Source organism: Pithys albifrons, chromosome 16, assembly GCF_047495875.1.
Source record: "Pithys albifrons albifrons isolate INPA30051 chromosome 16, PitAlb_v1, whole genome shotgun sequence".
Classification (NCBI taxonomy): Eukaryota; Metazoa; Chordata; class Aves; order Passeriformes; family Thamnophilidae; genus Pithys; species Pithys albifrons.
The window spans coordinates 1,706,782-1,734,306 of record NC_092473.1 but is presented as its reverse complement, the minus strand read 5'-3'; the positions used below and the strand labels follow the sequence as shown (position 1 = coordinate 1,734,306).

Sequence of the window (27,525 nt, the reverse complement as noted above, 5' to 3'; positions counted from 1 at the left end):
CTCCCCTCCCACTCCCCCTGCCTCAGTTTCCCCATCTGGGACCCTCACGCTGCTGCTGGGAAGCAGAGCAAAGCCTGGGGGTGCGAATGCTGAGCTTTGCATGACCCCTCCACAGTTTTGGGGTGCTGAAGGAAGCGGTGTTCGTCCACATTTGCAGCGTTGGGGGTTGACCAAGCACCAGTGGAGAGGTGGTGACCAAAGTGGGAGCCGGGGAGACCCATTTCAGCTGCAGCCTGGCCATCAGCTCCCAAACACTGCTGGCACTGCTGGTGGCACTGGGAATGTCCCCAGGCTCACCGATGAGAGCCGGCCCCCCTGCCCCCCACGAGCAGGACAGGCAGAGGAAGGTGATGCCAGGCACTCTCCTGCCCCTGCCTGGGGGCACTGCACAGGTGGGCTTCCACTTCTGCAAGCGGAGAAAGCAAAAAGGCAGCAGAACAGTGCTGGGACAGTGACCAGGGACAGCCAGGGTGGCACCGGGTGGGTGGGGGCATTACCTCGGAGTGCAGAGTCTGGCACTGATGGAGCTGCTGGGGGGAAACAGGGAAGGGAAACATTGGCCCAAGCCCATCAGGTCCACTTTGGAGACCACCTCTCCGTCCGCTCGGGGGACCACAGTATGACGTGATGGGCGTGGACTCTGAGCCAGAGGGACCCCGACTGTAGGGCTGGTGCTGCTGGCAGAGGGGACCCGGAGGTGGGTGGGCAGGGGCAGCGAGCCCGGCGCCGGCCATGCCCTTCCCAGCCGCCCCCTGTGCGCTGCCAGGACTCCAACGCACCGAAAAGAAAGAAAAATCCCGTCCCGCCCGTCAGGAAACCTCAAATCAGGGCCAATATTTTTGAAAGGTTTTTTTCTCCGCGCTCCTTTAACACATCTGCCAATATAATCTGACCTTTTCCATATAAATAAAGCCCGAGCGCTCCGGCTTTGATCCCGCGCTCCAAATTTTCTATTTACTTAATTGGCCCATCCAAGGGCTGAGCGAGCCGCGGGCCGGCAGCTGCCGCCGCCACATTCCTGGGGGCTTATCGCCACCCGCTCACCTGGTTGTCATTACCACGGGCCCGGCCCCGCGCCCCCGCTGCGGCCACCTGAGCCCGGGCACTGTCCCCGCTCCCCCCGGGCACTGCCCCGGCTCCCCCCGGGCACCCCGTCCCGCTGCCCTGGGATGGGGACGCAGGAGTGCGGGGTTTGTGAAGGATGTGCTTGTCTGGTGCTCGTTCTTGGCACTGTCACACCACTCCACCCCACCTCCATCAAGGGAGAGGGACCACCATGTGATGTGGGGCTGGACCCCGCAAATCCCATTCCTGTGCAGGGGTAGAGTGTCAGAGGCTTCCCCAGGCAGTGTGGGGAGGATGCTCCTCCAGAAGGGGGACCAGAGCTTGATTTACTCCTCAGAGATACTTCTGTTTCCATACAGATCATATCCTTGTCACTCTCCTCTGGATTAAGGATGGCAAATGTCCCTCTGCACAGCAGGAGGGAGCACAAAACTTTGCTGTCACATGGGACTGAAGGCTCTGGGCACCCAGAGAAGATGACTCCCGAGCAGTGGCCATTCCTTCTCCCCCAGACTTTCCCTGCTGGTGCACCATGTGGTGGTGAGGACCAAGCCCTCCTGCTGCAGACCTCTACAATCAGCTGGCACAGCTGACACATCCTCAGCAGGTCTCTGCTCTCCTGGCCATGGGGAGCCCAGGCTGGGACACACAGGGCTGGGACCAGCAGAGTTAGGAGGACTGTGTGTGCTGTTGCCTGTGCAGAGGGAGCAGGGGCTGTTGGACCATGGGGAGATGGCCAGGTCTCAAGACTGCTCTCAGTCTTCCAGCTGTTATTTTTTTAATCCAGGAAACAAGTGCAGGGAAGTTTCAGGCAGACCTGGACATGTGCCTTGATCTGCTGGTTAAGATGGTCCCTATCCCTGCTCTGAAGAGGCAGAAGATGCTCCTTCTGGATGTCATTCCTCAGCTTCTTCAAGCATTAATGAAGAGCCTGAGTGGGTTTTGGGACCCTCCAGTTAGCAGGAAGTTGGGGAGAGCAGCACCCGTAGGGACCCCTCTCCAAGCAGGTGTGTTTCCCTGGGCATGGGCACTGCTGTTGTGACTCAGCCTCTCACGGGCAGGTCCTGGCCATCACCATGCAATGCTTGTTGAGGAGACCACACACAGGCAGAGTCTGGCAGTGGGAGGGTGGACCAGCTGTCCTTTACTTCTCCACCCTTATTTCCCACTCTCCCAGGAGGGGAGGGATGTCTCTAACCTGGTCCAGCTCAGTAGTGCTTTGTGCACACAGTGTAACTGCTGATGTGTGGGAGGCCCTGGATGAGCCCTGGAGAGATTCTCCTGGTATTTGGGCACTGCTGAGGTATGAAGATAGATTCCAGCTCCCAAAAACCCCATACAGTTGACCATAACCCCTGGGTTCCCGGCCCCCACCATAATGAGATGGAGGAGCAAAAAGCCAACTAGACAGCAAGACCTTAGACAGCACTGAGGTTGGACTGACAGCACTATCATCCAATCAGGGAATCATTTAAGTTGAAGGGACCTTAAAGACTATGTAGTTCCAATCCCCTGCCATGGACATGGGCATCTTGCACTAGACCAGGTTGCTCAGAACCCCATCCAACCTGGGCTGAATGGGGCACCCCCAACCAGGAATGGGGCACCCCCAACCAGGAATGGGGCAGCCACAGCTTCTCTTTTCCTATAATTTCTCATGGCAGTATGAATGAGGGAGGAGAATGATCCTGGCCATAGCTGGGTCAGGGGAGATTTAGAAAAAGGTTGGGCACTGGAACAAGCTTCCCAGGGCAGTGGTCACAGTGCCAATCCAGTCTGAGTTCAAGCAGTGTTTTGAAAAGGCTCCAGTTGTTTGGGCAACACTCTCAGGCATGTGGTGTGACTCCTGGGGTATCCTGTGTAGGGCTAAAAGTTGGATTTGGTGATCCTTATGGATTCCTTCCAACTCAGTATATTCTGTGATTCTGTGTTGACTTCCCTGGACTCACACCCTGAGTTGTAGGATGCTGAACGGCAGCAGATGCAACGAGGCCATGGCTTGGCCCTGGAGTAACAGCACTGGGAGCTGAGTCTGGGGGTGTCAAAGAGGTGGTCAGGCTCAGCTGGGTGGATCTCAGCCTCTATAGGACATCCAGTATGGGAAAAGAACTGGCCTTGGCACTGCCTTTGTCTTGGGGTCCCAGTCCTTCTTCTGAGCAGCCTATTGGGATTTTCCTCTGATCAGCTCCCCATTCTGCTTTTTCACATCATAGCTCATAATTTATATACCACTCATGGGCAGAAGGAATACTTAACTCCCAAGCATCCCTGTGTGGGGTTCCAGTATGCACCAGCTCAGTGATGGATGGTCACCACAGGGTGCAGAGAGATGGACCACATCCAGGGTGCCACAGAGGGGCACCCCCCCAGTGCTTGGACAGATGTGCTGTGTCCAGCCTGTGAGGGATGACACCTCCAGCTGTGGCAGCGGGGTGTCGTGGTACATGGAGCATGTCCAGCTCAGGATGGATGTCACCCCCTCGGCTACACTGGCTCTTGTTGACATGCTCCCCCTCCTCGCCCAGCCAGCCCTGGAGCTGGGATAAATTCTCATAGTCCATTTGCACTGACACCAGTGATTCAGTAGGACTGGTGTTTCCAGGAGCTCCTTTCCCCAGGGAAGCAGCTCCAAGTCCCCCAGCATGGCAGTGCCCTTCCTGCCTGTCTGCTCAGCTGTGCCACCAAGGGATTGAAAGGTCTTTATTTGCCTCACTGGGAAAGGCTTGTTGTCAGAGGTACCAGGTGGCTCCACTACCCAGACTGTCCTTCTGCAGCCCTACTCCCAGCTCCTTGGAACTCTGCTAGATGCCTCCTCCACTGCCTGACTCTGCCTCATCCAACAACGTGCAATGCCACTGTGAGCTCACACAGCCTCTCCATAGCCCTCTGCTTGGAAATCCAGTGCTTTCCACGTGACAAGCTCAGCCTGTTGATGCCTCATCGTGACACCCATCAAGGTCCCACGCAAACTGCCCCTTCCTCTTGATGGAGAGGATGGTGTGGGCAGCACAACCGGAGCAGGACAGGGAGGAGGAGAAGAGGGGCAGGGAGGGAAGGAAGGTGGTGTCGGGTGGGGATTTCAATGTCTGACATGTTGACGTTTCCCAAGCAGAAGCCAGTCACTCAACATCTGGCCAAGAATATTGCATCTTGCTTAAGAGCAACTCCAGATGTTCCCAAGACCTTTTTTCATTATTTTATTTCTTTCTTTCATTCTTTTCTTCTCCCCCCTCCCTCCCAGCCACTTTTGACTCACTAAATCAAGGGAGACAGGCTTTTAACTCTCTGGAAAGAAATAAACGGCTCAATGGTGATATGAAACAAATTCTCTGGAACTGTGTGAGCAGATGTATGTTGGGGGAGGGAAAGAGGGGAGAAAGGTGAGGAAGATCAAGGGAAAGAGAGGGGCACATGTATATGGGCATCTCTTCAGCATGAGGTGCCCCAGCTGGATGCACAACAGGATGGCTGGAGGGATGTGGAATCTTCACTGCTCATGCAGGATTGGTGAGGGCAGGATTTGTGACTGGAGGAAAAAAGGGAAATGGACCAGTTTCTGCTTCAATGGATTGACTGGTGATCTCCTCCTCAGTGTAATTGGGTCCAGTTCTTACCTCCTGGAAGTGGCTCAGAGCCGAGGAGGTCAAAAGAAGGATGAGTCTGGTATGTTGATGACGCTCATCTGTAGAGGTGATTTATCATCCCTGACAGGGGTGGGAGAATGAGCAGCCAAACAGCAAGAAACTTGGGAAAAGAGAAAGTTTGGTGGGAGGAGGGGAGAGGTCAAAGGCGAGAGATGAATGAGAGAAAGATGGAGGAGGGTGGAGGGAATGTGAAAGAAAGATCCAGAGATAAGGAAATGTGGTTTCTCTGTCATGTTCCTTGACTCATGCTGAAGAAGTTTGTTCTGGTCAGGCCTGCAGCCTCAGTGCCCACTGTGTGAGGCAAGGGCCTCACAGATCTCTGATGTCCTAGAGCTGCCATCTCTGCAGTCTCTTCAGGCAGAGAATGGGCAGCACAGTGCCTGTCTCCCATTATCCACACTATCCCCTCCTGAGCCATCACTTCCATCTCCATCCATTTGGCAGAGCTGCTTTGCCTGGGTTCAAATGCTCCCAACCTCTGGCAATCCCACCCTTCCTGTGGTGGGAGTGTAAGTTTGTAGACTCCTTAGGTAAAGCCTAAGGTTTAAGCCATTTGCTTTCTTCTCTCCCTGCACCTCTAATGGTACCCTGAGAAATTCCTCCATGAGGGTAATGCAAGAGAAGCTCATTTCGTTGCCTTTGAGTTCCCCTTTGAGTTAATGAGCCAAAACATGGATGCAATCATCCTAGAGAAGAACTTGATCACAACCTGTGTATGGCCACCAACAAGCCTGGGGGAGCTCATCTCAGAGAGGGGCAGTTTGGATCGAAGAACGCAGCTCTTCATCATTTAAGCCACTCCAAGAACCTTCCACTGGCTCCAGAGCACCCAAGGAGCCAAAACCCTTCACCAGCACTCAGCACATGGTGCCGACAAAGCCCTTCACAGGACACATCCCATTATTAGCTGAAGGCCAAAAATTCAGCAGTAGGTGAGGCTGATGCTTTGGCCTGGTGAGGTCCAAGCTCTCCAGCCTGGGAAGTGGTTCCAGATGCCTCCCTTGTGGTGATGATGGAAAAGCTCCCAGCTTTCAGAGAGCTGATGCTCAGCATCCTCTGATATCTGGGTCTCCAAGAGGTCTGAGGGCTGGAGGTACACACAGAGACACAATCTTGCTGAGGTGTTTCTTCTGTGCTGTACACACTTGAATCTCACGAGAAACCCTCAGAGACCTTCTGTCTGGCAGTAAGAACCCTTCAGAAAATGATAGAGGAGGTCTTGAGAAACCACAAGTACTGTCCAGCTAATGGCTGCTCACATGATTCTGCAGAGCAGTTCAGCTCATTCATGAGCAGGAATTAAATCTGGAGCTTTGCAGCAGGAAAAGATCCCATGGGATGACAGCTCAGGGGCTGCTGAGAAGAAGGAACCTGGTTTCCATACCAGCACTTGGCATGCAGCAGTCCCATGTCTCATCCATGGCCAGCACCAAGCTTGATGGTCAAGAGCTGGTTAGAAAATCCCCAATCTGAATGGTTTTACCCTCTGGAAAGCCCAGTGTGCCTGAACTGAGCCAGCTGACTGTCCCCCTCCTCAGCATCCGGCCCAGGCCCCCGGAGTCTGAACCTCTGCATCCAAAGAGCCCTGGGGAGGCTCCAGGTGGGCTTGTGCAGTCCCAGTCCTGGCTTGGCTGCACGTGGCCTGCAATTCCTTTGGGCTCCAGCTTGAGCCGTGGCTATGAGAGCTTCTAGGCTTCCTGCCCTGGAGCTGGGTCTTGGCTCTTGGTTCCTGGCTCTGCAGAGCGAGGCCCAGAGACCATTTTGGCTCTCGGGAGGACCTGCACTTCAGAATTTTCCAAACAAATCACTTGAATTATTTTTAACTGACATTTTTTGGAGGGGCTTTTCCTCCTGCCGGAAGGGAAGGACTTGATTTATTGATTTTTCAAAAATCTCTTTCTCTAAACCTCCTGGATGCTCAGATGAGAGAGGGTCAGTGAGTTTGGTCATACTTGGGTGCACGAGCCCTGTCTGAAGCTGGCAAGCATGGGGAGCTCTGGCTCCTGGCTCTTCCTTGCTATCCCAGGCTTGCAGGTGAGCTACCCAGGACCCCTCTGAACACCCACAGCCACCACAGTGCCCCAGTGCCCTGCAGCCCTCTTTAGCTGGGGATCAGGGTACCCTCAGCCCTGTGCCCACAGCCTGCCAGTGGTACTGGCTAAGATGGAGCCACCTGTTCTTCTATGAGTAAAATTCAGTTTTTTATGCTTTGGCGCCTTTTGCCTTTCCCTTTTTTCATTTTCCCTTTGGCTAGGGGAGCTCTGGGAGATTTCCAGGCCATGGGGTACACCTGTGCCTCGGACCTGGGATGTCACTATCTATCTCCCTGCCCTCAACCACAGGGCAGCACCATCCTGCTATGCCAAAGTGCAGATGGTCTGCGCTGGTGGGTCCCCCAGGCAGAGTGGGCATCGTGGGAAGGGCACAGGTGAAGCAGAGGGCGAGCAGCAGGCAAGGATTGGCAGCCCCCCTGATGACCCTCACCTTCCCAGAATTCCCAGTGCTGACAAGCACTACGGGATCTGAGTGGTGTGCAGAGAGGTGAGAAATCAGTACCTTGCTGGGAGGAATTGGACTGCTGGAGCTGGAAAGTTCCCAGCTTTGCTGTGCCCATCTGCCCACCTGGTCTGGGAGGAGTGACAGAGGGGTGCTTGCACTGGTCAAGGGGACAACTTGGGGACAGTCTTATCAGCGGTGGCCTCTGAGCATACCCTGCTCTTGCAGCATCTTCCCATTGCCTGGCTGTGGAGTGATGCACACCACTCCCCCTGATGCTGGTTCAGGGGACTTCAGGGGGGTGGAGGCATCTGACAGGCTTCCCCAGAGCATCTTTTCTGGGAACCTGATGGTGACACCACTTCCATGGGCTACTCTCTCCTATAGCAGCTCATGCCTGTGCACCTGCCAGGAAGCGGCTCTGCCCCTGGAGCTTTGGTTGGTCTTTCCAGCACTAGGGAGCAGTGCTAAAAGCTTATCACCCTCTCCTGCTCCAGGGAATCACAGAATCATAGAATGGTTTGGGTTGGAAAAGGCCTTAAAGAGCATCTCATTCCAATCCCCTACCATGGGCAGGAACACCTTCCACCAGACCAGGTTGCTCCAAGCCCTGTCCAACCTGCCCTTGAACAGTGGCTCACCCCCACCCCACACTGTGGAGCCTCTGAGGGCCTCATCTCACCATCGAGGCCATGTAGTGGGAGAGATGGTGGCATTGTGCTTCTTGGGGACAGCAGCCATCTGGGCAGGGGCATGAGGGAAGCAAAGCCTGAGACACCTGCATCCCTGGAAACCCTGCTGTTTTCAGGGAATGGGGCAGGTCTCTCCTCTCCAGAGAGGCTGCAAAATTCAGATGGAAAAAAATATATTTTCCAGCCATTATATTTCACGAAAGGAGCTGTTCATCCACTTAAAATATAGGTGACAAGTACAAAAGGCATTTGGCATTCTAAAGCAGGCCAAATCTTCAGGAGATCCAAGATATATGGTACACACCCGCGGCCCAGCTTCAATCTGCTCTTACACTGTAAATTCCAATTACATCATGCTGCCTTGTTTAAATACCGTGAAACCTGGCTCATGCCCTAAGTATGTTTTATATATTGCCACATCCATTTGAAATAGATGGGCAATGCGTTTTACGGCACATGTGCAAATATCTCCGTATTTTTCCATCTGGGGGTTTATGGGATCTTTCAGAAAATTAATAACGGGGCTCGGAGGAAATGTTCGACTCGGAGGCAGTAGCGGAGATTTATGGCCGTCCCACTGGATGCCAGGGAAAAGTCTGAAAGCACCCGCGGCAGACGAAGGCCCCACGGTCTCACCAGGCGTTCCCTGAGAGCTAATTCTGCAGAACAGCCAGGACCAGGAATTTCCCCACACAGCCAGCAGGTTGGTGGGAAGGGATTGCTCGGGAAGGGAGGAGCTGAGCGCTGGAGCAACGCATAGGGATTGAGGTGGAGGGGAGGACCAGCATCCTGGGAGCTTCTGCTGGTGGCACCAATCCAAGCAGGGCAGGGGAATGGCTTGTGCCTCCTTTGGCCACCCTACCTCACTCCTTGCTCCAGGTACTGTCTGGTTTTCCTGGAAAAGGGACAGTGGGACACTCAATATGGGTGTGGTGGCCAAAGCCACCTGATTTCTGCCTCAAGTTGCCAGCCAGAGCCTGCCAGGGTCTGTTGGGTTTCCTGATGGATGAGCAAACAAAACTCCTGCTGCCATGGTGTGGGAAGCACCCAGGACTCCCAGGGCACCGACCCAAGCAGCACCAACCCTGTCCCAGGGCCACGGGGATCACAGCATGGGTGGCCAGAAGGACTGGGAAGGGACACTTGAGAGTCATCACATACCAAAAGCCTCAAATGGCCATGAGGTCGGGTTAGTGACCCATCGCACAGTCTCAGAGCTTTAAGCACTGGAGGAGCTTTGCTCTCACTGTCTGGCAGGACACAGGCAGGGAACAGGAGGGGATAGGCAGGATGCAGCTCTTGGCTTTAACCATTGCTGCCACAGAGATCTTTGTGGGTATGCCACAGCTGGGGAGAGACCCCACCAAGTGCCTCCAGACCCCTCAGATGTGCTGAGCTGCCCAGTCTCCATCCCTTCCCTCCCTTGTCAGCAGAACCATGACCCCTACTGTGGCCAAACCAGGGGTCAGCTGGTGGCTATGTTTGCCCAGTCTGCCCACTGCCTGCACTCTGGCAGGCAATCCCTCCTTGAGGCTCCCCAAGTACCAGCTGTCTTATGGGAGAGCCACATCTCCCTACTCCTCCCAATAAATCACAGCCAGTGTTCCCATCATGTGGGTGCACCAGTGGGGAGCAGTGCCTGGTGTTTATTTTGACAGTGGAGAGCTTGGTTCTCCAAGCTTTTGGGGTAGAGCATCTTGTCCAAGATGAAAACATTGTCGGTTTATTGAGTCTCACAGTGGCTGTGTAAATAGAGGACTGGCTTTGATGGATGCTGAGTGGATGCTGAAGGGCTGATCTTGCCCCACACAGAGAATTTATGGAACTGTAGCGTCCCTCTGAAAGAGCAGTCTGAGTGGGTCCTGTGCCCCATGGGTTGGGACATGAATGGCAGAGGATGAAATGGGGGGATGAGACTGTGGTGGCAGAGCAGAGCAGTGAAGTCTGGTACCAGGCATAGCGATGCTGAGTCCATCACAGGGGGACCAGCACAGCTCTGCTGGGGCAGCAGCATCTCTGGGCAGGATGCCCTCTTTGTGCCATGGCTCCTGTGCCACGGGCAAAGCTGCTGGCACAACACCACAGCAGTGCCTTAGAGCCGACACGGTGCATGTGCAGGTCATGGGCCGGGGCAGGGTCCCCCCATCCCCAGGGCGCTGGTGAGGACCACTCTTCCCTTCTGCCTCATCCTCTCCATCACCACTGAGGTGGGAAAAGCCCATCAGGAGGGAGCTGACGGGTTTCTCCAGATGGTGCCCCGCTGACCCCAGCCGTTCCCCGTCTTCGGCTCTTCCTTAGGAAAACACGGCACGGGCCAGCCCATCAATTAATGGTTTCCTCATGTTCCCCCTGCACAGCTGACGTGGGAAGCTGTCTCCCTGCTCCCAAAGCCCTGCAGAACTGAGCCCCTGCCTCCCCACACACCCCAGGCACACAGGGACCATGTGTTTAACCAGTGAATTGTGCCCTCGTAAAGATAAACAGGGAGATAGACAGGTTGGATGAAGGAATAAATGAACAAATGAATGAATGGCACTGTGATTAACTCTGATGTAATAAGTGCTCCCTTGGCTTGTAAAAATACACTCGGCATTTTGAAGAACAGCAAGGACAAGAGCAGCTAAATGCCTCAAACACTCCTTTAGCATGGTCGTGAGTGGGAAAAGTGTGCCCTGCCCTGGTCCTACAGCCCCTCTGGGTGGGTGGAAGGGCCCTGGTGGGGACTGGGGAAGCAGGAGAAGGGCTGAGAAATGCAGAGGCCTAGCTTGGCTTAGGAAGTAAAATTTAGGATGTTAACAAGGTTTGTGAGGGTTGTAAAGCGCCGAATCAAACGCTGTGCTTGGGTAAGGGATGGTGAACAGAGTGCTGCAGTACCAAGGTGTCCTAGTTCAGCAGGTGGGACCAGTTTATCACTGAGTGGGTGTGACCAAAGCTGTGCATTCTAAACCCTCTGTGCCATTGCCCAGCAACTGTTCCCAATGGCCCATTGGCAGCAGCTGCCCAGGGCACAGCTGAGCCCTCAGGCTGGGAGCTGGCTGGGAAAGAAGCCTGGCAGAGGAGCTGGGAGAACTGCCCTGCAGGGACTCCTTGGCACCTCCACACCCACCTGAGGGCTCAGCTCTGCCCATGGGCCAGCAACGAGTCCAAAATCTCCCCTGACTGCCAGAGTCAGATCCCCCAGTGTGGAACTTCCTGCCCTGGGGGAGGCACTGGGGGCTCCCACCTGGACCTGAGGGGAGAGAATCTTGGGCTTTGGGGACTTCTGGGACCACTCATTGGATCCAGAGGAGGAGCAGACCCTGGACAGGAGGAGCCCACCACTCTCCACCAGACTGTGTCATCATCTGCACCAACAAGTTTTTCACCTCCTTTTCCTTTGGACTCGAGGGAACCACGTGGGGCTCAGCACAGGGGCCACCAAACCCCCCTGTGTTTGTGCCCCAGGGGGTGGGTTACACTGCTGGGTTTGTGGGTAAAAACCAATTTCTGTTTGTGCCATTGCATTTATTGTAATATTGTTATTAAACTGTAACTCTGACTTATAATCTCTTTTGTATTGAATTCATTTCTCCTTCAAGTTTCCCTTTAAACCAGCACACAAGGGCACAGCAGAGCCAGGACAAAGGATGTGGCACTGAGCAGCTTGGTTGGACAGATCACCACACCTGGCCACTGTTCCTTAGTACACCATGTCCACAGGAGGCAAAGTACAACTTTTCCATGTTATTAACCACAGAGGCATGGAGAGTATGGGCTGGCAGGGCTACATCACTGCTCCCCAACAGCTGGACCCACTACTAAGAGCCACACGGATCTGCATTGCAGAATGGAGAGAATTGCTCTGTATACCAGGGAGCATCAGGGGAAAGCCAGGACGCCAGGTCAGACCATGACAAGTGGCCATATAAGTAGGTCTTGTCTCTTCTCTAAATAGGTCTTGTCCCTTCTTCGAGGCTCAACTCCTCAGCAGACAGCGTGTTCCCAGTGTCCAGCATTGAGCTGTGTCCCGTTGGCCAAGCAAAATGCCTTTTGCTTGACTGCACTGCACCTGAGCGAGGTGTTTTCCTGTGGGACTCAGTCAAGTTTTATTTATATGGACTTTGGTTACCAAGAACAAAATGATGGAAAATAACCTACATATGCATCCATCTGTCTGTCTACTCAGTCTGGGGTTTAGCTGTCCAAGATCCTGTGATCTCTTGTGAGTGGAGCTGGCTGGGCAACACAGACAAAGAGCATTGAGTTTTCTGTAGTATTCTCACATTTTGTGTCTTTTCTTGGCCAAATTCTGAGTTTTCATGAAAAACGTCCATGGGCGTTTTGAAATGAGAAAAATTTCAACCAGCTGCAAAATTCAGTCCCAAAGCAGGGGGGGAACTTGCAAACCTGGCCTCTCTTTCAGCTGCCTTTGAGCCTCCAACATTTTGCCCCAGCTGAATACTGGGAAAAGGCTGTTAAATCCAGAAAACACCAATGGAAATGTGCGTGGTGGTTTTGGCCCTTCCCACGTGGGGACGAGGCATCCGCTGCCTGCAGCAGCAGCCGGTCCCAGCGCGGTGTTTCTCAGCACACTGAGCTCAGGCAGCTGCTGCATGGGGTGAGAGCCACGCTCGAGGAAACGGGAGTGCACTGGACTGTGCCAAAGTCCTTTCAGATCCTTTGCTGGATTAATAATTTTTTCCTTGAAGAGCTATTTTGGAAAACATATGCTTTTCTAGTGGCAAGGCGAGTTTGCACTGTAGAGTCTCTTTCTTGTCCTTGCAAAGCCCACAGCTGTTGGCTGTAGCCACCAGGACTGCTCTGACATCCCCCTCTGCCACCTGAGCCCACCTGCCCTGCGTTACCCATGGGCTGTGGCAGCATCTCCAAAGGAGTGGCCAGGGTTGGGTGTGTGTGGGTGGATGTGGGACTGCCCCTGGATTTGCTGCCCTCCCCCAAGCTGTGTCTGTGGCACCAAGCCCTGCCACAAGCTGCAGCACAGGATGAGTGGCATCTCTGAGCAACCCTGTGGTGCCTTCACTACCCCCTCGTGCCCTGGCACCAGCTCAGGATGACCCAGGTGCAGTGTCCCAGGTACAGCTGGACCTGTGTTTCCAGCCAGCCGTGACAGGCAGAGGGAGAGGAATCAGAAAGGTAAATTCTTGCTTTGCTCACTGAGGTGACACAAGAAAGGGAAGTCAGCAAATGTCCTCCAGGCATCAGTGAAGGTGCAGAGTGGCCTCTTCCAGTTCTTTGGCCAGGATTTTAGGACATTCCCCAGTCAAAGAGCTCCTCTCCTCAGCACAGACCATGGGGTATGTGATGGTCCTGCCTCAGCATCTCTGGTCTGCCCCAGCAGGACACTGGGATGCCAGCTGGGAGCCATCCCTTCTCAGCAGTCCCAGATGGCAGAGCTGAAACAAGTGGGAAGAGCCACCTGGGAGGATAGATGGTGAACATCAATCACCAACTCCAAGTTCCTCAAAGAGTTTTAGGTGCCTCCCTTGGAGGAGAAATCAGGTACCAAAGGAAATTCTGGAGTCACCTTCCCCAGAAGGCTGTAAGCAGCCCTTTTGGGGAATTCTGACATGTTATGCCTCTCCTGGAGGCCATACTTGCTTGGAGAGAGCACGTGCTGCTGAAGCCCTGCCCTGATGAATATCCATGCCATGGTACAGGGCTGCTTCCCTGCTCTTTCCTGGGCTGTGGCTGCTGAGAAGAGAGGTCAGAGAGCCCCCACAGCCCATGGAGTGATGCTGAGCAGCCCCTGGGTCATTGGGGATGATGCCAATTAGAGTCCTGTCCCTGCACACCCAAAGGGTGTTCCATCACTGGCTCCTGCATGGGGACTCTTGTGTATACACAGGGAAGTTGTGGCTGCCTCATCCCTGGAAGTGTTCAAAGCCAGGTTGGACAGGACTTGGAGCAACCTGGGACAGTGGAAGGTGTCCCTGCCCATGGCAGGGGAGTGGAACAAGATGAGCTTTAAGGTCCCTTCCAACCCAAACCATCCTGCCATTTTATGACTGTTGAGTGCATGGGGTTGGAGTGAGCCTGGGGCAAGGGCAAGTCTGGTGGGAGGAAGAGGAGAACTGGGTGTCCCAATTACTTTGAGAGCCATCTCAAGGCAGAGGCCAATAGCCTATGACAACCAAAACAAGGGGAACCAGGAATGGGAGGGTCCCCTCAGCTGAGGAGGGAAGGGGATCTTATGTCAGGAGTGTGGATAGGATGAGTTCATCCAAGCCCAAGTGGTCCCACATACATGTTGCCCCTCAGCTTCTGGCCTTCCCCCAGCTCTACCTGTGCCCTGTGAAGGCACCCCAGCACCCATGGGACCTGAAAGATGGCACTGCAGGCCCTCCACATCTCTGAAAGGTCACTTCCAGCATCTCCAGCACCTTCACCAATACACCTGCATTTCCCAGGGCCTAGTTCCTCCCTCCTCAAACTCCCTTGTCCTGAAATTCCACCAGTCTCTTCAGCTGGAGGCTCCAGCACCACCCTGTTATGCTGAAGCCCAGAAACACCAGACCACCCATGGGATGGGGAGTCCACACAAGCTGCTGTGGGCTGAAAAGGGCAAAGCTTCATCCTAAAGGACTGGAAGACTGTGATGTGGGCTACAATACCTCACTGAGCCATTCAATAAGCAAGGCAAGGTTTCTAGGGGAAGGAATATCTCTTGTCAGAGCACCTATTATTTCTACTCATATTTATTAAGCCAAGACTGCTACAATCTCAACATGGGAAGATGTCTGTTTAACCAGAGACGTATACATGGTGAAGATATAAAAGACTAGAGGTGGATCAATGAAAGCTCTTCTCTCTCTTCCTGCCACCTCTGCCTTGTGCATCTCCTTGGAAAACCTTGGCCACAGAAATACTTCCCAGGAGAGCAAGCAGTCCGGCCGACTCCAAAGGATGCACACCAAGGCAGATGGTCACTTGGTGTCATCTCAGCAGAAACAGGTGGAATTATGTCAGCTGGTACCAGGTGAGAATACAGGGACATAGACCCAGGTGGATGGATGATGATTCATGATGGATCCGGTCAGTCCGTCCACTCCAGCCCAGGTTCAGGGGGAGCAGGTGTACATGAGAGGAGAAAATGGGTGTCTCCAGGTCTTTCCCACTGGGTTGTCTGACTGTGCAGCAGGACAGGTAACAATTGGGATTGAGAAGTCTGTTCCTTTCTCCCTAGTGGATACAGCTCTGCCTGGTAGTGGCTACTGCCAGGGTCTGGCTCCTTCCCACAGCGCTGCAGCACAGTGTGGGTCCTGCCCCAGCCAGCAGCACTGGTCTGTGTGAACCCAAGGCCACTGGGGAATCAGGCCTTGCAAAAGTTCATTTGTCCTTCCTGGTGGAGCTCCTGGGGCTGGTTGCTCTGATGGGTGGTTTCCCCTCAGCCTCCCTGCACACGCATGGGGATGAAGGACTGAAGACTCTCTGACCTCCTGTTCCTCCTGGGCAAGGAGAAAGGCAGAGAGAGGTCTGAGAGCAACACATTTTCAGAGGGAGGAAGAATCATTCCCTGGATGCTGGAGAAGGGAGAGCTGTCAACCCAGATGCCAATACTGGGCAGAAGACAACTGTGTTAAAGTGAATATAGAAGTCTAGAAAATGAGTGCTACAGACACCACTCCCCTTCAAGCTCCTTCAAGCAACAGGCACTCACAGGGCCTTGCTCCACTTTGCTCCTCATTAAAGGTTTGTCATTACTGCATTATTTTAATACACACTTAGAGAAAAGGACCGAGACGCACACCCAGCCGTGCACACACACACACAAAGGGAAACCATTGCCAAAATATACACTATAGACAAAGAGTCCGTTCACACTATATATATGTACAGAGTCTGTGGGTGCAGTCTGACAGTGCACAGCAGGGCTGGGGCTGAGCACAGGGAGGGATGGGATGAGCGGAAACACCTCAGGGCTTCACACACTTCCCCTTCTTCTCCCGTCGCTGCAGTTTCCGAAGGCGGCGTGTCCAGGCATCCCGCCACTGGATGACCAGGCTGTTCTTGTCGGCCATCAGTCCGGGCCGGTCAGTGGAGTTCTCACTGATCCCCATGACCAAGTACTTCTTGCTGATCTGGATCTTGGGGCACTTGCAGGACAGGTCTTTCAGGTGAATCCATAAAAAGTTGTCACCGCGCTTGACCCGCTCGTCACGGCACTTGTAGACAGAGAGGATGTTGATGGTGAACTTGGCCCAGTTGGCCACCGTCTCCATTTCTAGGATGTTCACCTGGACCACTGAGGGAAAAAAGAGGGAGGCATGGTGATGGGGGATGCCTTGCCTTGCTCCCCAGAGGAAGCTCTGGTGACAGGAACTGCCTGTCTCCAGCAGCCCCATCTGCCTCATGCATCACAACTTTGGGAGGGCTGATTTGGGGACCCCTCTCCACACAGTGTTCCCCATCCCCTGGGTGCCTGTATCTGCCCCAACCACAGCCAGCCCTTGTCTGTCTCTGGGGCAAAGCCCAGCATGACCCAGGGAGGTTTGATGTCCTTACCGTAGTCCTTCTTGCAGTATTTCTTCATGTTAATCTTGTAATTACCCTTGGCTGGCTTGCAGTAGGAGTCACAATCTAGAGAAGGAAGAACAGAGGGTTGAGCAGAAAGGGGTGGATGGGAGTCATGCAGGTGAGGTGGGGGTGGCCACCGTGGAAAGCAGGCAGGAGAGTCAAGTAGAACAGCCATGGCCCCGCAGATCTGCGTGATGTGGGAAGAAAGGATCTGGCACCAATCTGCAGGCTGATGCCAGACCAAAGGGGTCATGATGCTCAGTGAGACTCAGGGGCACCCTCAGGAGCAGCCCCTACAGAGACATGTGCCTTGGGTTCCCACAAGCAGGGAAGGGGACTCAAGCAGGGGGAAGGAGGCAGGAGAGGGAAGTGGCTCTGCTCCACCAGGTCACTCCTGCTGTCCAGGCATCCCCTTCTCAGGCTGCTCCAGAAGGGCTGGGGAGACCACCAGGCTGTCCCCCACCACACACACATCTTTTCCTGTTGTCCCCCAAGGCTCCTGTCCTCCCGAAGGCTTTTTTCTGTGCATTTCTAAAGGCCCCAGATTTGCATCTCAAGCAGAGGGAGGGCAGGGAATGCCTCTCTCCTTCTCCCCAAAGGCTTTGATCCCAACAATTGCCCGAAGCAGGCCTGTTCTTCTCCTTTCTTTCCCCTGCCATCTTCCTTTGAACATCTCAATTTGTCTCTTTTCAAATGGCATGTTTTTTGTAAGCCCATCTTTCTTCTTTTCTCTCCCTTTTTCAGGTTCTCCCTCTGGCTCAGCCCCATGTCCCGGGACAGAGCCAGCAGCCTCTGAAGTTGTCTTTGTTTGTGGGTTGCCACAGCAATCACTAGGGATGGAGGCAAGGGTCTGGGGGAAGACAGGGAATAACAGCACCCTGTGCCAAGGGGAGGAGGAGAAATGAGGAAAGAAAAAAGCCTGGGAGCACGAACTCACCCTGGGCTCTGCTGCTCTCCTCTCTGCCCAGCTCCTTTTTATCTGGGACTTTGTGCTGCCTGTTCCAAATTTGTCAGCGACAGAAGCAGCACAGCACGAAACTAATTCTTGGCAGAGGAGGGTGAGCCCTGATACACAGCTCAGCCCCCTGTGCTGCCACACTGCCCCCTCTGCCTGGGCTGGCACAGCTGCCTTGGGACAGCGGTTGTGGCTGTGGAGGGGATGCAGGATCCCTTGGGACAGCAGTTGTGGCTGTGGAAGGGATGCAGGATCCCCTGGGACAGCAATGGTGGCTGTGGAGGAGATGCAGGATCCCCTGGGACAGCAGTGGTGGCTGTGGAGGGGATGCAGGATCCCCTGGGACAGAGGTGGTGGCTGTGGAGAGGATGCAGGATCCCCTGGGACAGCAGTGGTGGCTGTGGAGGGGATGCAGGATCCCCTGGGACAGAGGTGGTGGCTGTGGAGGGGATGCAGGATCCCCTGGGACAGCAGTTGTGGCTGTGGAGAGGATGAAGGATCCCCTGGGACAGCAGTTGTGGCTGTGGAGAGGATGAAGGATCCCCTGGGACAGCAGTTGTGGCTGTGGAAGGGATGAAGGATCCCCTGGGACAGCAGTTGTGGCTGTGGAAGGGATGCAGGATCCCCTGGGACAGCAGTTGTGGCTGTGGAGAGGATGAAGGATCCCCTGGGACAGCAGTTGTGGCTGTGGAGGGGATGAAGGATCCCCTGGGACAGCAGTTGTGGCTGTGGAAGGGATGCAGGATCCCCTGGGACAGCGGTGGTGGCTGTGGAGGTGGATCAGGACCGTTCTGTGTAGGGTGCATGCTGAGCACACTGGAGTGTTTGGTGCTCTCATCCACTGCATCCATGGGAAATGTTACAGCCTCAGCCTGTGGTATTTGCCAGGATATGATACAGCCCCATCCCAGACAGTGCTGCACCCCTGGGATGTGCTACAGCCCCAACCTGGCCACTGCTGTATCCCCTGGGATATGCTACAACCCCATCTCAGAGACTGATGTACCCCGGGCATAAGTTACAGCCTGATCTCTGAGACTGAGACATCTGTGGGATGTACTACAGCCCCACCCCAGACACAGATGCATCCCCAAGATCCCCTACAACCCCCTTCCAGACACTGATATACCCCTGGGAGGGCTACACTCCCATCCCTGACACTGATGACACCTTGAGTGTTGTGTTCAGTTCTGGGCCCCTCAGTTCAGGAAAGAGATTGAGGGGCTGGAGCGGGGCCAGAGAAGAGCAATGAGGCTGGAGAAGGGACTGGAGCACAAGTGCTGTGGGGAGAGGCTGAGGGAGCTGGGGGTGTTCAGCCTGGAGAAGAGGAGGCTCAGAGGTGATCTCAGCACTGTCTGGAACTGCCTGAAGGGAAGTTCTGGCCAGGTGGGGGTTGGTCTCTTCTCCCAGGCACTCAGCAATAGGACAAGGGGGCAGGATGGGCTCAAGCTCTGCCAGGGGAAATTGAAGTTGGAGATCAGAAAGAAATTCTTTGCAGAGAGAGTGCTCAGGCATTGGAATGGGCTGCCCAGAGAGGGGGTGGATTCCCCATCCCTGGAGGTTTTTGAACTGAGCTTGGCCGTGGCACTGAGTGCCATGATCTGGTAAAGGGACTGGAGTTGGACCAAGGGTTGGACTTGATGATCTCGGAGGTCTTTTCCAACCCAATTGCTTCTATGATTCTCTGATTCTGTGATACATCCCTGGGAGATGCTGCAAGGACAGAATGGGAGGAGGTGTCTGACAACCACAGCCTGACTCCCTGTGAGGGGAGTGTGTGTGAGAGGCAGCAAGTTTGCACATCTGGTTTACTTCTCCTCTCCTTGGAAAAAAAAAAGAATATTTTGTTTTAAGAGAGATGTAACTTAATTAGGTGTTATGGCTGCAAATCTTTTACTGCTTACTTTGAATTCCTTTAAAGCCCTGTTTTGCACTCCACGAGTTTTGTTAATTCTGCTAACAGGGAACATGGATTTATTTTTTTCCACTAAGTGGAAAATATTTTAAAATAATAATAATAAAAATTATGAGAAGTGGACCCAGGACGTTTCACCAAGCCAGTCGGCTGCTCAGGCACAGAGATCAAAGCTGGACCTCAAAGACTTTGGAAGATTGGAAAGACAGAGGAAAGCTGGGAAGAATGATGCACAAGATGTCAGTGAAAACCCTGGACACACCCAGGGACGAGACCCCAGAGGGGAGGAGGATGGGGAGAGGGGGGCAAGCCCAGCACCTGAGCACGGCAGCCCCAAACAATGTCCCCCTGTTCCTGAAGCAGCACCTGCTGCCAGAGGCAGGGTGGGAGTTGGGGAAATGGGGGGAAAGCAGCTTGGAGGCTGCCTGGGGTGGGAGGACTGAGGGACATTGAGGGGCCTGAGGGCCCTCTGGGGGGTGCCCTGCTTAGGGGGAGCTGGGGGCTCCTGGGGCAGAGGGATGCAGGTAGAGGGGCATCAGGGTGCAGGCAGCAGGCAGGGTGCTGGCAGAGTGCAGGCAGCAGGCAGGGCAGCATCACCCCCCATCTCTGACCACCCCAGCAAAGTGGCAGCAGGATCCCCACTGGGTCTCCTGCTCCCCCAGTGGCACAGACTGTGGGTAGAGGCAGCTACTTTGCATTAAAGATATTCGAACTAGAAGCCAGAAATCTTAAACCAACAAAGCCACAGATAAACTGGAGGCAGTTTGAGGCAGACCTCTCTGCTAAAACAAAGCAAACAACCCGTCCCTTCATCAGTGCCGTTTATTTTTACACAGCTGACCAGCTCAGACATCGCTGTGAGACTGGTCCTATCTATAAAGCACTGGAGAGGAATCACCTTGATTAACTCTGCTCCACGAGACACTCGGCTGCCAGTAAAACTGTACAAATCCCCCTTTCCCTCCCCCTGGGTTTTCCCTTTTCCCCAAAGCCTGGTGTTCCCAGCTCTCTGCTCACGGCAGGCAGGGTGAGCAGCAGAGGTAATGGTGGTCTGTCCTGTCCCGTGCAGCCCCCCCAGTGGTGATATCATCCCTCCAGCTCAGCATCTTCCTATCGGGCAAGATGTGCACTGCAAGTCCCGGCTCTCCTCCGCTATCACAGCAAGGAGGGAAATCTCTGCCAGATCCAGGCAGGGCTGCCTTACTCATGTCCTGAAAACACCTCCTGTGTTCCAGAGACACTGTGGAGCAGGGCTGTGAGGGCTGAGCAGTGCCAATGGGCACTGAGTGGGCGCTGGGCTGGGCAGTGCTGCCAGTCTCTGCATTGCTACATGGGGTCCACACACGTGTTGGAGCCACATGCAAGGAGCTGAGCCACCAACCTCCTCCTGTGCATCAACCCTCTCCACCCCTATCCACATGCTTTACTCCTGCCATAGAATCACAGAATCCTTAGGGTGGAAAAGACCTCCAAGATCATCAAGTCCAACCTTCAACCAAATACCCTCATGCCCACTAAACCATGACTAGAAGTGCCATGTCTACTCACTTTTTGAACACTTCCAAGGATGGGAACTTCACCACTGCCCTGGGCAGCTGTGCCAGGGCCTGACCACCCTTTCTGTGAAGACATTTTCCCAATATCTAAACTTCCCCTGGCACAACCTGAGGCCTCTTTCCTCTTGTCCTGCCCCTTGTTCCCTGGGAGCAGAGCCCGACACCCACCTGGCTCCAGCCTCTTGTCAGGGAGTTGTAGAGAGTGAGAAGGTCTCCCCCTGAACCTCCTTTTCTCCAGGCTGAGCCATCCAGCTCCCTCATCAGCTCCTGGTGCTCCAGCCTCTTTCCCAGCTCTGTTTCTTCTCTGGACATGCTCCAGCCCCTCAATGTCTCATTGTGAGGGGCCTAAAACTTCATACCTTCAACACCCCTTGTCCCTGCCCCTCTCCTACATCCACCAAGGGCACACACATGGCTGCTGGGGCCATGCTGGAAAATGTTCCCAGAAGCCTGGGGAGGACATTCCAGACACACACCAGCCTGGAAAGAGGCTGTTGGTGTTTTCCACTGCCAAGGCAAGGTGGCCATGGGAAGGGGAGCTGGGGAGAAGGTTACAAACAGAGCACCAGCTCTCCAAGAAGCACGTAGGCTCCCCTGGGATAGATGTCCACTGAACAGGGCATGGGCAAGCTGCTCACTGCATATGGGTGTGGGGAGCTGGAAGTGCCCCTGCAGTCCTTAAGGGAGCATGTGCCATGGGATGGAGTGGAGGGTGGTTCGGGATGTCTATTCCACCACAGTGGCATGTGGGAGAAGACTGAGGTCCTGGGGACAGCAGGGAGAAGGGTGGCCCGAGGAGGGAAGGGGCTGCTTCTTTCCCTACCTTCTCCTCCTCCACCTGCCTTGGAATCCCTACAGAGGGATAGAAGTAGGATGGCTAGGAACAGCCACATTGCAGTGCTGATGGGACTGTGGAGGGAGAGGAGGGGAGGGGAGGGGAGGGAGAGGAGAGGAGAGGAGAGGGGAGAGGGGAGAGGAGAGAGGAGAGGAGAGGAGAGGAGAAGAGGGGAGGAGAGGAGAGGAGAGGAGAGGAGAGGAGAGGAGAGGAGAGGAGAGGAGAGGAGAGGAGAGGAGAGGAGAGGAGAGGAGAGGAGAGGAGAGGAGAGGAGAGGAGAGGAGAGGAGAGGAGAGGAGAGGAGAGGAGAGGAGAGGAGAGGAGAGGAGAGGAGAGGAGAGGAGAGGAGAGGAGAGGAGAGGAGAGGAGAGGAGAGGAGAGGAGAGGAGAGAGAAAAAGCCCTGCTTCCCCTGGATGCATTCTGCAGCACCAGGAAGGCTGAGCATACTGGCACAGGGTCCAGGGGCCAGCACAGCACAGCCTGGTGCTGCCAGCATGTGCTATGATATGGTGGGCACTCAGGGCACTTCGGTGGGACCTTGGGCCATGTCTGGGCTGGAAGAGGGGGACCCTAATCCACCAGTGCAGGGAGTATCCATGCACCCACCCACCAGTACCCAGCCCCAGATGAGCCTCTGCACAAGCACAAGCCTGGGGAACCAGAGCAGCTCTTGAGGAGCTCTAAGGACCACAGCAGCAATGCTTCCCTCTCCTGTGCAAAGCCTGTAACCTATCAATGGAGGTGCCCCTTCTCAGTAGATACCACATTGTTCCTCTCATTTCCAGTCACCCCATGGTCCCATTCCCTGTGCAGCCATGGTGGGCAGCTCATACCCAGACCCTGCACTCCTCCAGACCTGGATGAGGCGAGTCCCATGTCACCCATGTCCCAGGAGAGACCTGGTGGCCTGTGCCCCAGCACAGGGACTCCTCACCCTGCCTGCAGCTGATGACCTGCCAGAGCCCCAGCAGCTCCGAGAGCACTGGGGCCCTGCAGAGGCAAAGGGCACTGAGGAGAAATCTTTTGCACCAGCATCAATAAAGGGAGGTTAAACAAAGCCATCCTCCAAGCACCCATTGGTGCAGTATGTCACAAGCCCTGCCATAACCTGCCGAGGGATGGCGAGACCCCAGTGGGCTGCATCCCTACTCTCCCCCTTGGAGAGGATGGAGAAGCCTTTCCTAGAAAATCCATCAGTCCTAGTAGGTTCCTTTCCAGAAAAACGTAGGATTTCAAACCTCAGTAGCTTCTTCCACTTAGATTTTTCACTATTAATTTTTTGCCAAATGGTTTTGTGGAGCTCGGCCCTTCCCCCTGGTGTTCCAGGGAGAGAAGAGGTGGGATGGACCCCCAGGGCTCTGGGCAGGGCTGGGGCCATGGACTCGGCCAGGGACATGGAGCACTTACCTGCAGGTGCCTCTGTGCTGGTGACCAGGGAGGTGGGGTTGATGGCAGGGATCTCTGAAAAAGAAAGGGAGAGGTGCCTTAAGGAAAGGGATCCCCAGCTATGAGGGTGACAACTGGGCAAAAACCTTCTGAAAATGGGCTATGAGGGGATTTTGTGGGTCGCAAATGAAATATGATGGGATGAGTCTGACCTGAATCTTGGGAGGCCATCAAATAGACCTGGTGAGGCCCAAACTGAGCTCAGTAAATTGGGACAGGTTGAGATGCTGCAACCCCCATGAGCCCAAAGTCTCTGTGTGGAGGTGTGTGCTCCAGGGATGGATGTTTCTCAGATGCTCAGCTCATTTGAACTCAGTTTGGACATCAGATAGATGCTTGGCTGATCCCAGCATGCTGCAGGCTGTGCAGCAGAGGGATAAATGTGGGGAAAGAAAACACTTTCTCAGGACTCCTGGCAACAAAACCTGGGGGAAATTCTGTCCTAACTCCAAATCTGGGGCAGAAAAGAGGGAGAGGAATCAGCTCCACCAGGTCACATGCACAGCCACTGCTCCAGTAGTCCCAGCAAATGCCGCAGGGAGGGAAGTTGTTCCTCTGCCACTTGGGTCAAATTCAAACCCACTGTGACAATAAACACAGTTTTATGTTGCCCACAGGCTCTGGCCTCGCCCCAGACATGACTGCACTCAGTGCTCAGCTGAGTGAGAAGGACACTTGCTGTGGCTGAGGATGGGACCCAGCAGAGCTGTTTCAGCCAGCTGGAAGCACTGATCCAAGGGGTCTTCCAGAGCCTCCTGCATTGGGAATGTGAAGCACAGGCCACTCCAGAAAGTGACCCAACTGTCCTACTTGACCACCTCCTGGAGAACATCCTTAAGGACAGACACCCTCTTGTCTGAGCCTCCCACCCACCCCAAGGACCAAGGGGCACCCCCTGGTGCCTGTGGGGGTCCCTGAGCACAGGGCAGGGTGTGGGGCACTCACTGATGCAGGGGGCCACGGGTGAGCGGCTCTGCTGGTAGCCCTTGGCACAGCGGTTGCAGGTGAGGCCGGTCACGCCATCCTTGCACGGGCACTGCCCTGTAGTCTGGTTGCAGGTCTTCCCAGCTGCACCAACAGGGTGGCAGTCACAAGCTGGGTGGGACAGAGAGAAAAGGTTATATGAGAGGGGATGCACAACTGGACCCAAAGTGCAACACCCAGAGAGGTGAGGAGGACAGCAAGGTGAGCAGGTGAGGAGGACAGAGGTTCTTCCAGTGCAACACTGGAAAGCAGCTGCTGGGGCTGGCACAGCCTAGATTCACATGGATCCATGGGTCTGGACCATCCATGGCCCCACATGTGCTATGAGCAGCACAGGCAGGAGGACAAGTGGACAAAGGGGTTGTCCAGGGTATGGTCTTGCTGACAGGGATGCTCAGGGTGACTGCCTGGAGACTCTGGAACTTCCACAGGTTCCTGCAGCCACCAAGCCTCATTTAAGATGATTTCTGCCATCATCCCCAGGGAGGTGCTCCTGCTGCAGCAGTAAAAGCCATTTTCTCCACCTCTTCCCCACCTCTGAGCTTTTCAGTCCATGGAGCTGAACCAACACTGAACTTTTATACAAACTTTGACCTTGTCTTGTTTTTAGATGAAGTGGGTCTTCTTGTTTCCCAAGCTCATGAGCCTCAATGCCCACATGGAGACCACAATGACCTCAAGCCTTTCTAACACAGCCTCTCTAGTGACAAGCCACGCCTGTGAGGTGAGTGAAAGTTGAGTCTCCTGGAAAAACCAGGCCAAAGTGGCTCTCCATCACACCACACTGGATGGCAGACACACTGAGGGTTGTCTGCACAGAGGGATGTGGGAAGGAGATGCTCACTCAGGAGAGGACTTTCCCATCTGTTTGCCTGGAGCTGGGCTGGCTATGAGCTGGAGGAGGTTATCTCGGCCTCCATCAGTGTAAGAGTTGAACGTGATTTCAAAGCAAAACAAAAACATCTCTGCCGCCTGCCCCCGCAGCCCCCCGATGTTATCGTTCCCCTAATTTTCACCAGATGGGACTGGTGGGAGCACCATGGCACTCGAGCTCCCTCCTGCACAGCCAGAAACCAGAGCGAGCAGCCTCTAATGGGGACCAGATGCTCCATCCTTATCAGATCTTGGCTGGGACTGGAAGCGGACGTCTCTCTGACAAGGATATTTTGGGGCTCAGCTGTGATAACAAATGGCAGTGAACGAGGGAGTCTTGGCACGATGCAGGGCTATTGGAAACACAGGGGCTTTCTTGGGCCCCAGCGGTGTGTTCCTGGTGCAAAGTTTGTGGAGGGACATAACTCAGGATCCAGTTCATCTAAGCTGATCTGTCTCCATGCAGTGGAAGGTGGATTTCAGTGACTCTGGATGTTTTACCTGAATCAGTAATTAAGGCAGTTTTGCTCATCTTAAGTCCACAATAGATCAGTGTCACTGGGGGATGAGTTTGGTCTCTGCCAGACCAATCTCTGCCCCTTTGCCCAGCCATACAGGGATTTCCCACAGTGCCACAAAAATACACTGCTCCTTCCTACTCCTGTGGGAAGAGCATCCCAAGCAGCAGCTTACCCCGATGGGTCCCTGTGCGGGTTTTGGCTGGGGCAGAGTTAACTTTCTTCACAGTGGCTGGTATAGGGCTGTGTTTTGGATTTGTGCTGGACACGGGGTTGCTAATACAGAGATGTTTTGGTTGTTGCTGGGCAGTGCTCACACAGAACCAAGACCTTTTCTGCTTCTCACACTGCCACGCTGGCGAGGAAGTTGGGAGCACATGGGAGGCTGGGAGGACACACAGCCAGAACAGGTGACCCAATCTGACCAAAGGGGTATTCCAGACCATATGACATCATCCTCAGCATATAAAGCTGGGAGGAAGAAGGAGGAAAGAGAGATTTGGAGTGATGGTGTTTATCTTCCCAAGTCACCATTACACACGAGGGAGCTCTGCTCGCCTGGAGATGGATGAACACCTGCTGCCCACGGGAAGTAGTGAATTAATTCCTTGTTTTTCTTTGCTTGTGTATGCCACTTTTACTTTCCCTATTAAATTGTTTTTATCTCAACCCATGAGTTTTCCAGCTTCCACCCTTCCAATTTTCTCTGTGATCCTGCTGGTGGGGGAGTGAGTGAGCGGCTGCTGGTGCTTGGCTGCCGATGGGGTGAAACCACAACAGCCCCATGTTGCAGTGTGGCCCATCCCACCACTCTGGCTGTAGCATCTCCATCCTTCCTCATCCTGACATGCCCCTGACATGCAGGGGGGGTGTCTCAGGGCCCCCCTCCTGGCCCCAGGGCAGGCAGGCGCCGGGGGCACGGCTCAGCTGCACGCCACTGCCCACACACTGAGCCCTGCTGCTCCCAGCCCTCTGGCTGCCAGGATCCAGCCTATGGAGCTTGAATGGTGGATTAAGTCACTAGTTTAGAGCTTAACTCATCGAGCCGTGCTTGCCAGCAAGCATGTCTTGCACCTCATATTGAGGGTATTTTTGCATCTTGAGGCTTAGCTGCTACTGCTTCACCAGTTTTCACTGCAGAAAGCTCATGGTTTACAGCTTTGTTTAAATTACTGGGATTAATGCACAGCTATTCTTTATTTGACTTTTCAATTACTGCCATTGAATTAATCCTGTAGGTTGTTCTGCCTCTTCCATCCTCCCAGCTTTTCTGTCTCGCAGCATCCAGCGGTGGAAGGGAAGCACACGCTGGTGGCTGAGGGCTCTGCTCAGTTGAACACAGGGTTGGGCAACCTGCACTTGGGATTTTTGTGCCTCTTTCAAAGATGCTGCATCCGAGGAGAGATGAACCGTGGTTGGAGAGTGATTTAGTAACATGAGTTGGAGTTTTTTGAAATAAGATGTAATATTTCATGTTCTCTGGGCTAGTGATTCGTGTCTTGGGTATGAACTGAGCATCTGCAACCTGCTCTAGAGGAAGGTGTCCCTGCCCAGAGCAGGGGGTTGGAACCAGATGATCTTCAAGGTCCCTTCCAACCCAAACCAGTCTGTGAACCTGTGAGCATCCACCTTGCTGCAATGCTCAGCTTCTGCCCTGGACCAGTGCTGTGGTAGGTGCAAAAGCCTTTATTCAAAGCCACAGCCCCCAGCTCCCATCAGCCTGCTCCATGCCTGGTTTAAACATCCACTGTCAGGATCCTTGCTTTTCCTTTTCTTTCTTTTGGTTGCAGGAGTGTAGATACTTGAGTTGTTGGTATGGGACACATCTCTGGAAAAACCAGGCCCAAACTGTGTTGCCATGTCTCTGTCACTGTGTATTTATGTACTTCTCAGTGCCAGCTCTCCATTCCCAGCACCTGGGACCCTGATCCTGCTCCAAATTGCTCCAAATCTCAAGAGATGCACCACTGGATAAGTACAAGGAAGAGGTAGAAACACTCTTGGGTTTACTGGAGGAGGGGCAGCCAAAGG

The 27,525-nt window shown here is 54.2% G+C and overlaps 1 protein-coding gene across 1 annotated transcript in view; it reads right to left on the bottom strand.

The window, feature by feature from the left end:
* Positions 1-14,574: 14,574 nt before the first annotated feature.
* The window catches only part of NTN3 (netrin 3), a 33,514-nt gene continuing 20,563 nt past the window's right edge, over positions 14,575-27,525 (bottom strand). Inside the window, exons 4-7 of the mRNA XM_071571072.1 lie at positions 24,065-24,214; positions 23,081-23,134; positions 16,400-16,474; positions 14,575-16,139 (exon numbers count right to left, since the gene is read on the bottom strand). Of these exons, the coding sequence (XP_071427173.1) occupies positions 15,811-16,139; positions 16,400-16,474; positions 23,081-23,134; positions 24,065-24,214 (608 nt within the window). The 3' untranslated portion in view covers positions 14,575-15,810. The remainder of the gene's footprint in view (positions 16,140-16,399; positions 16,475-23,080; positions 23,135-24,064; positions 24,215-27,525) is intronic.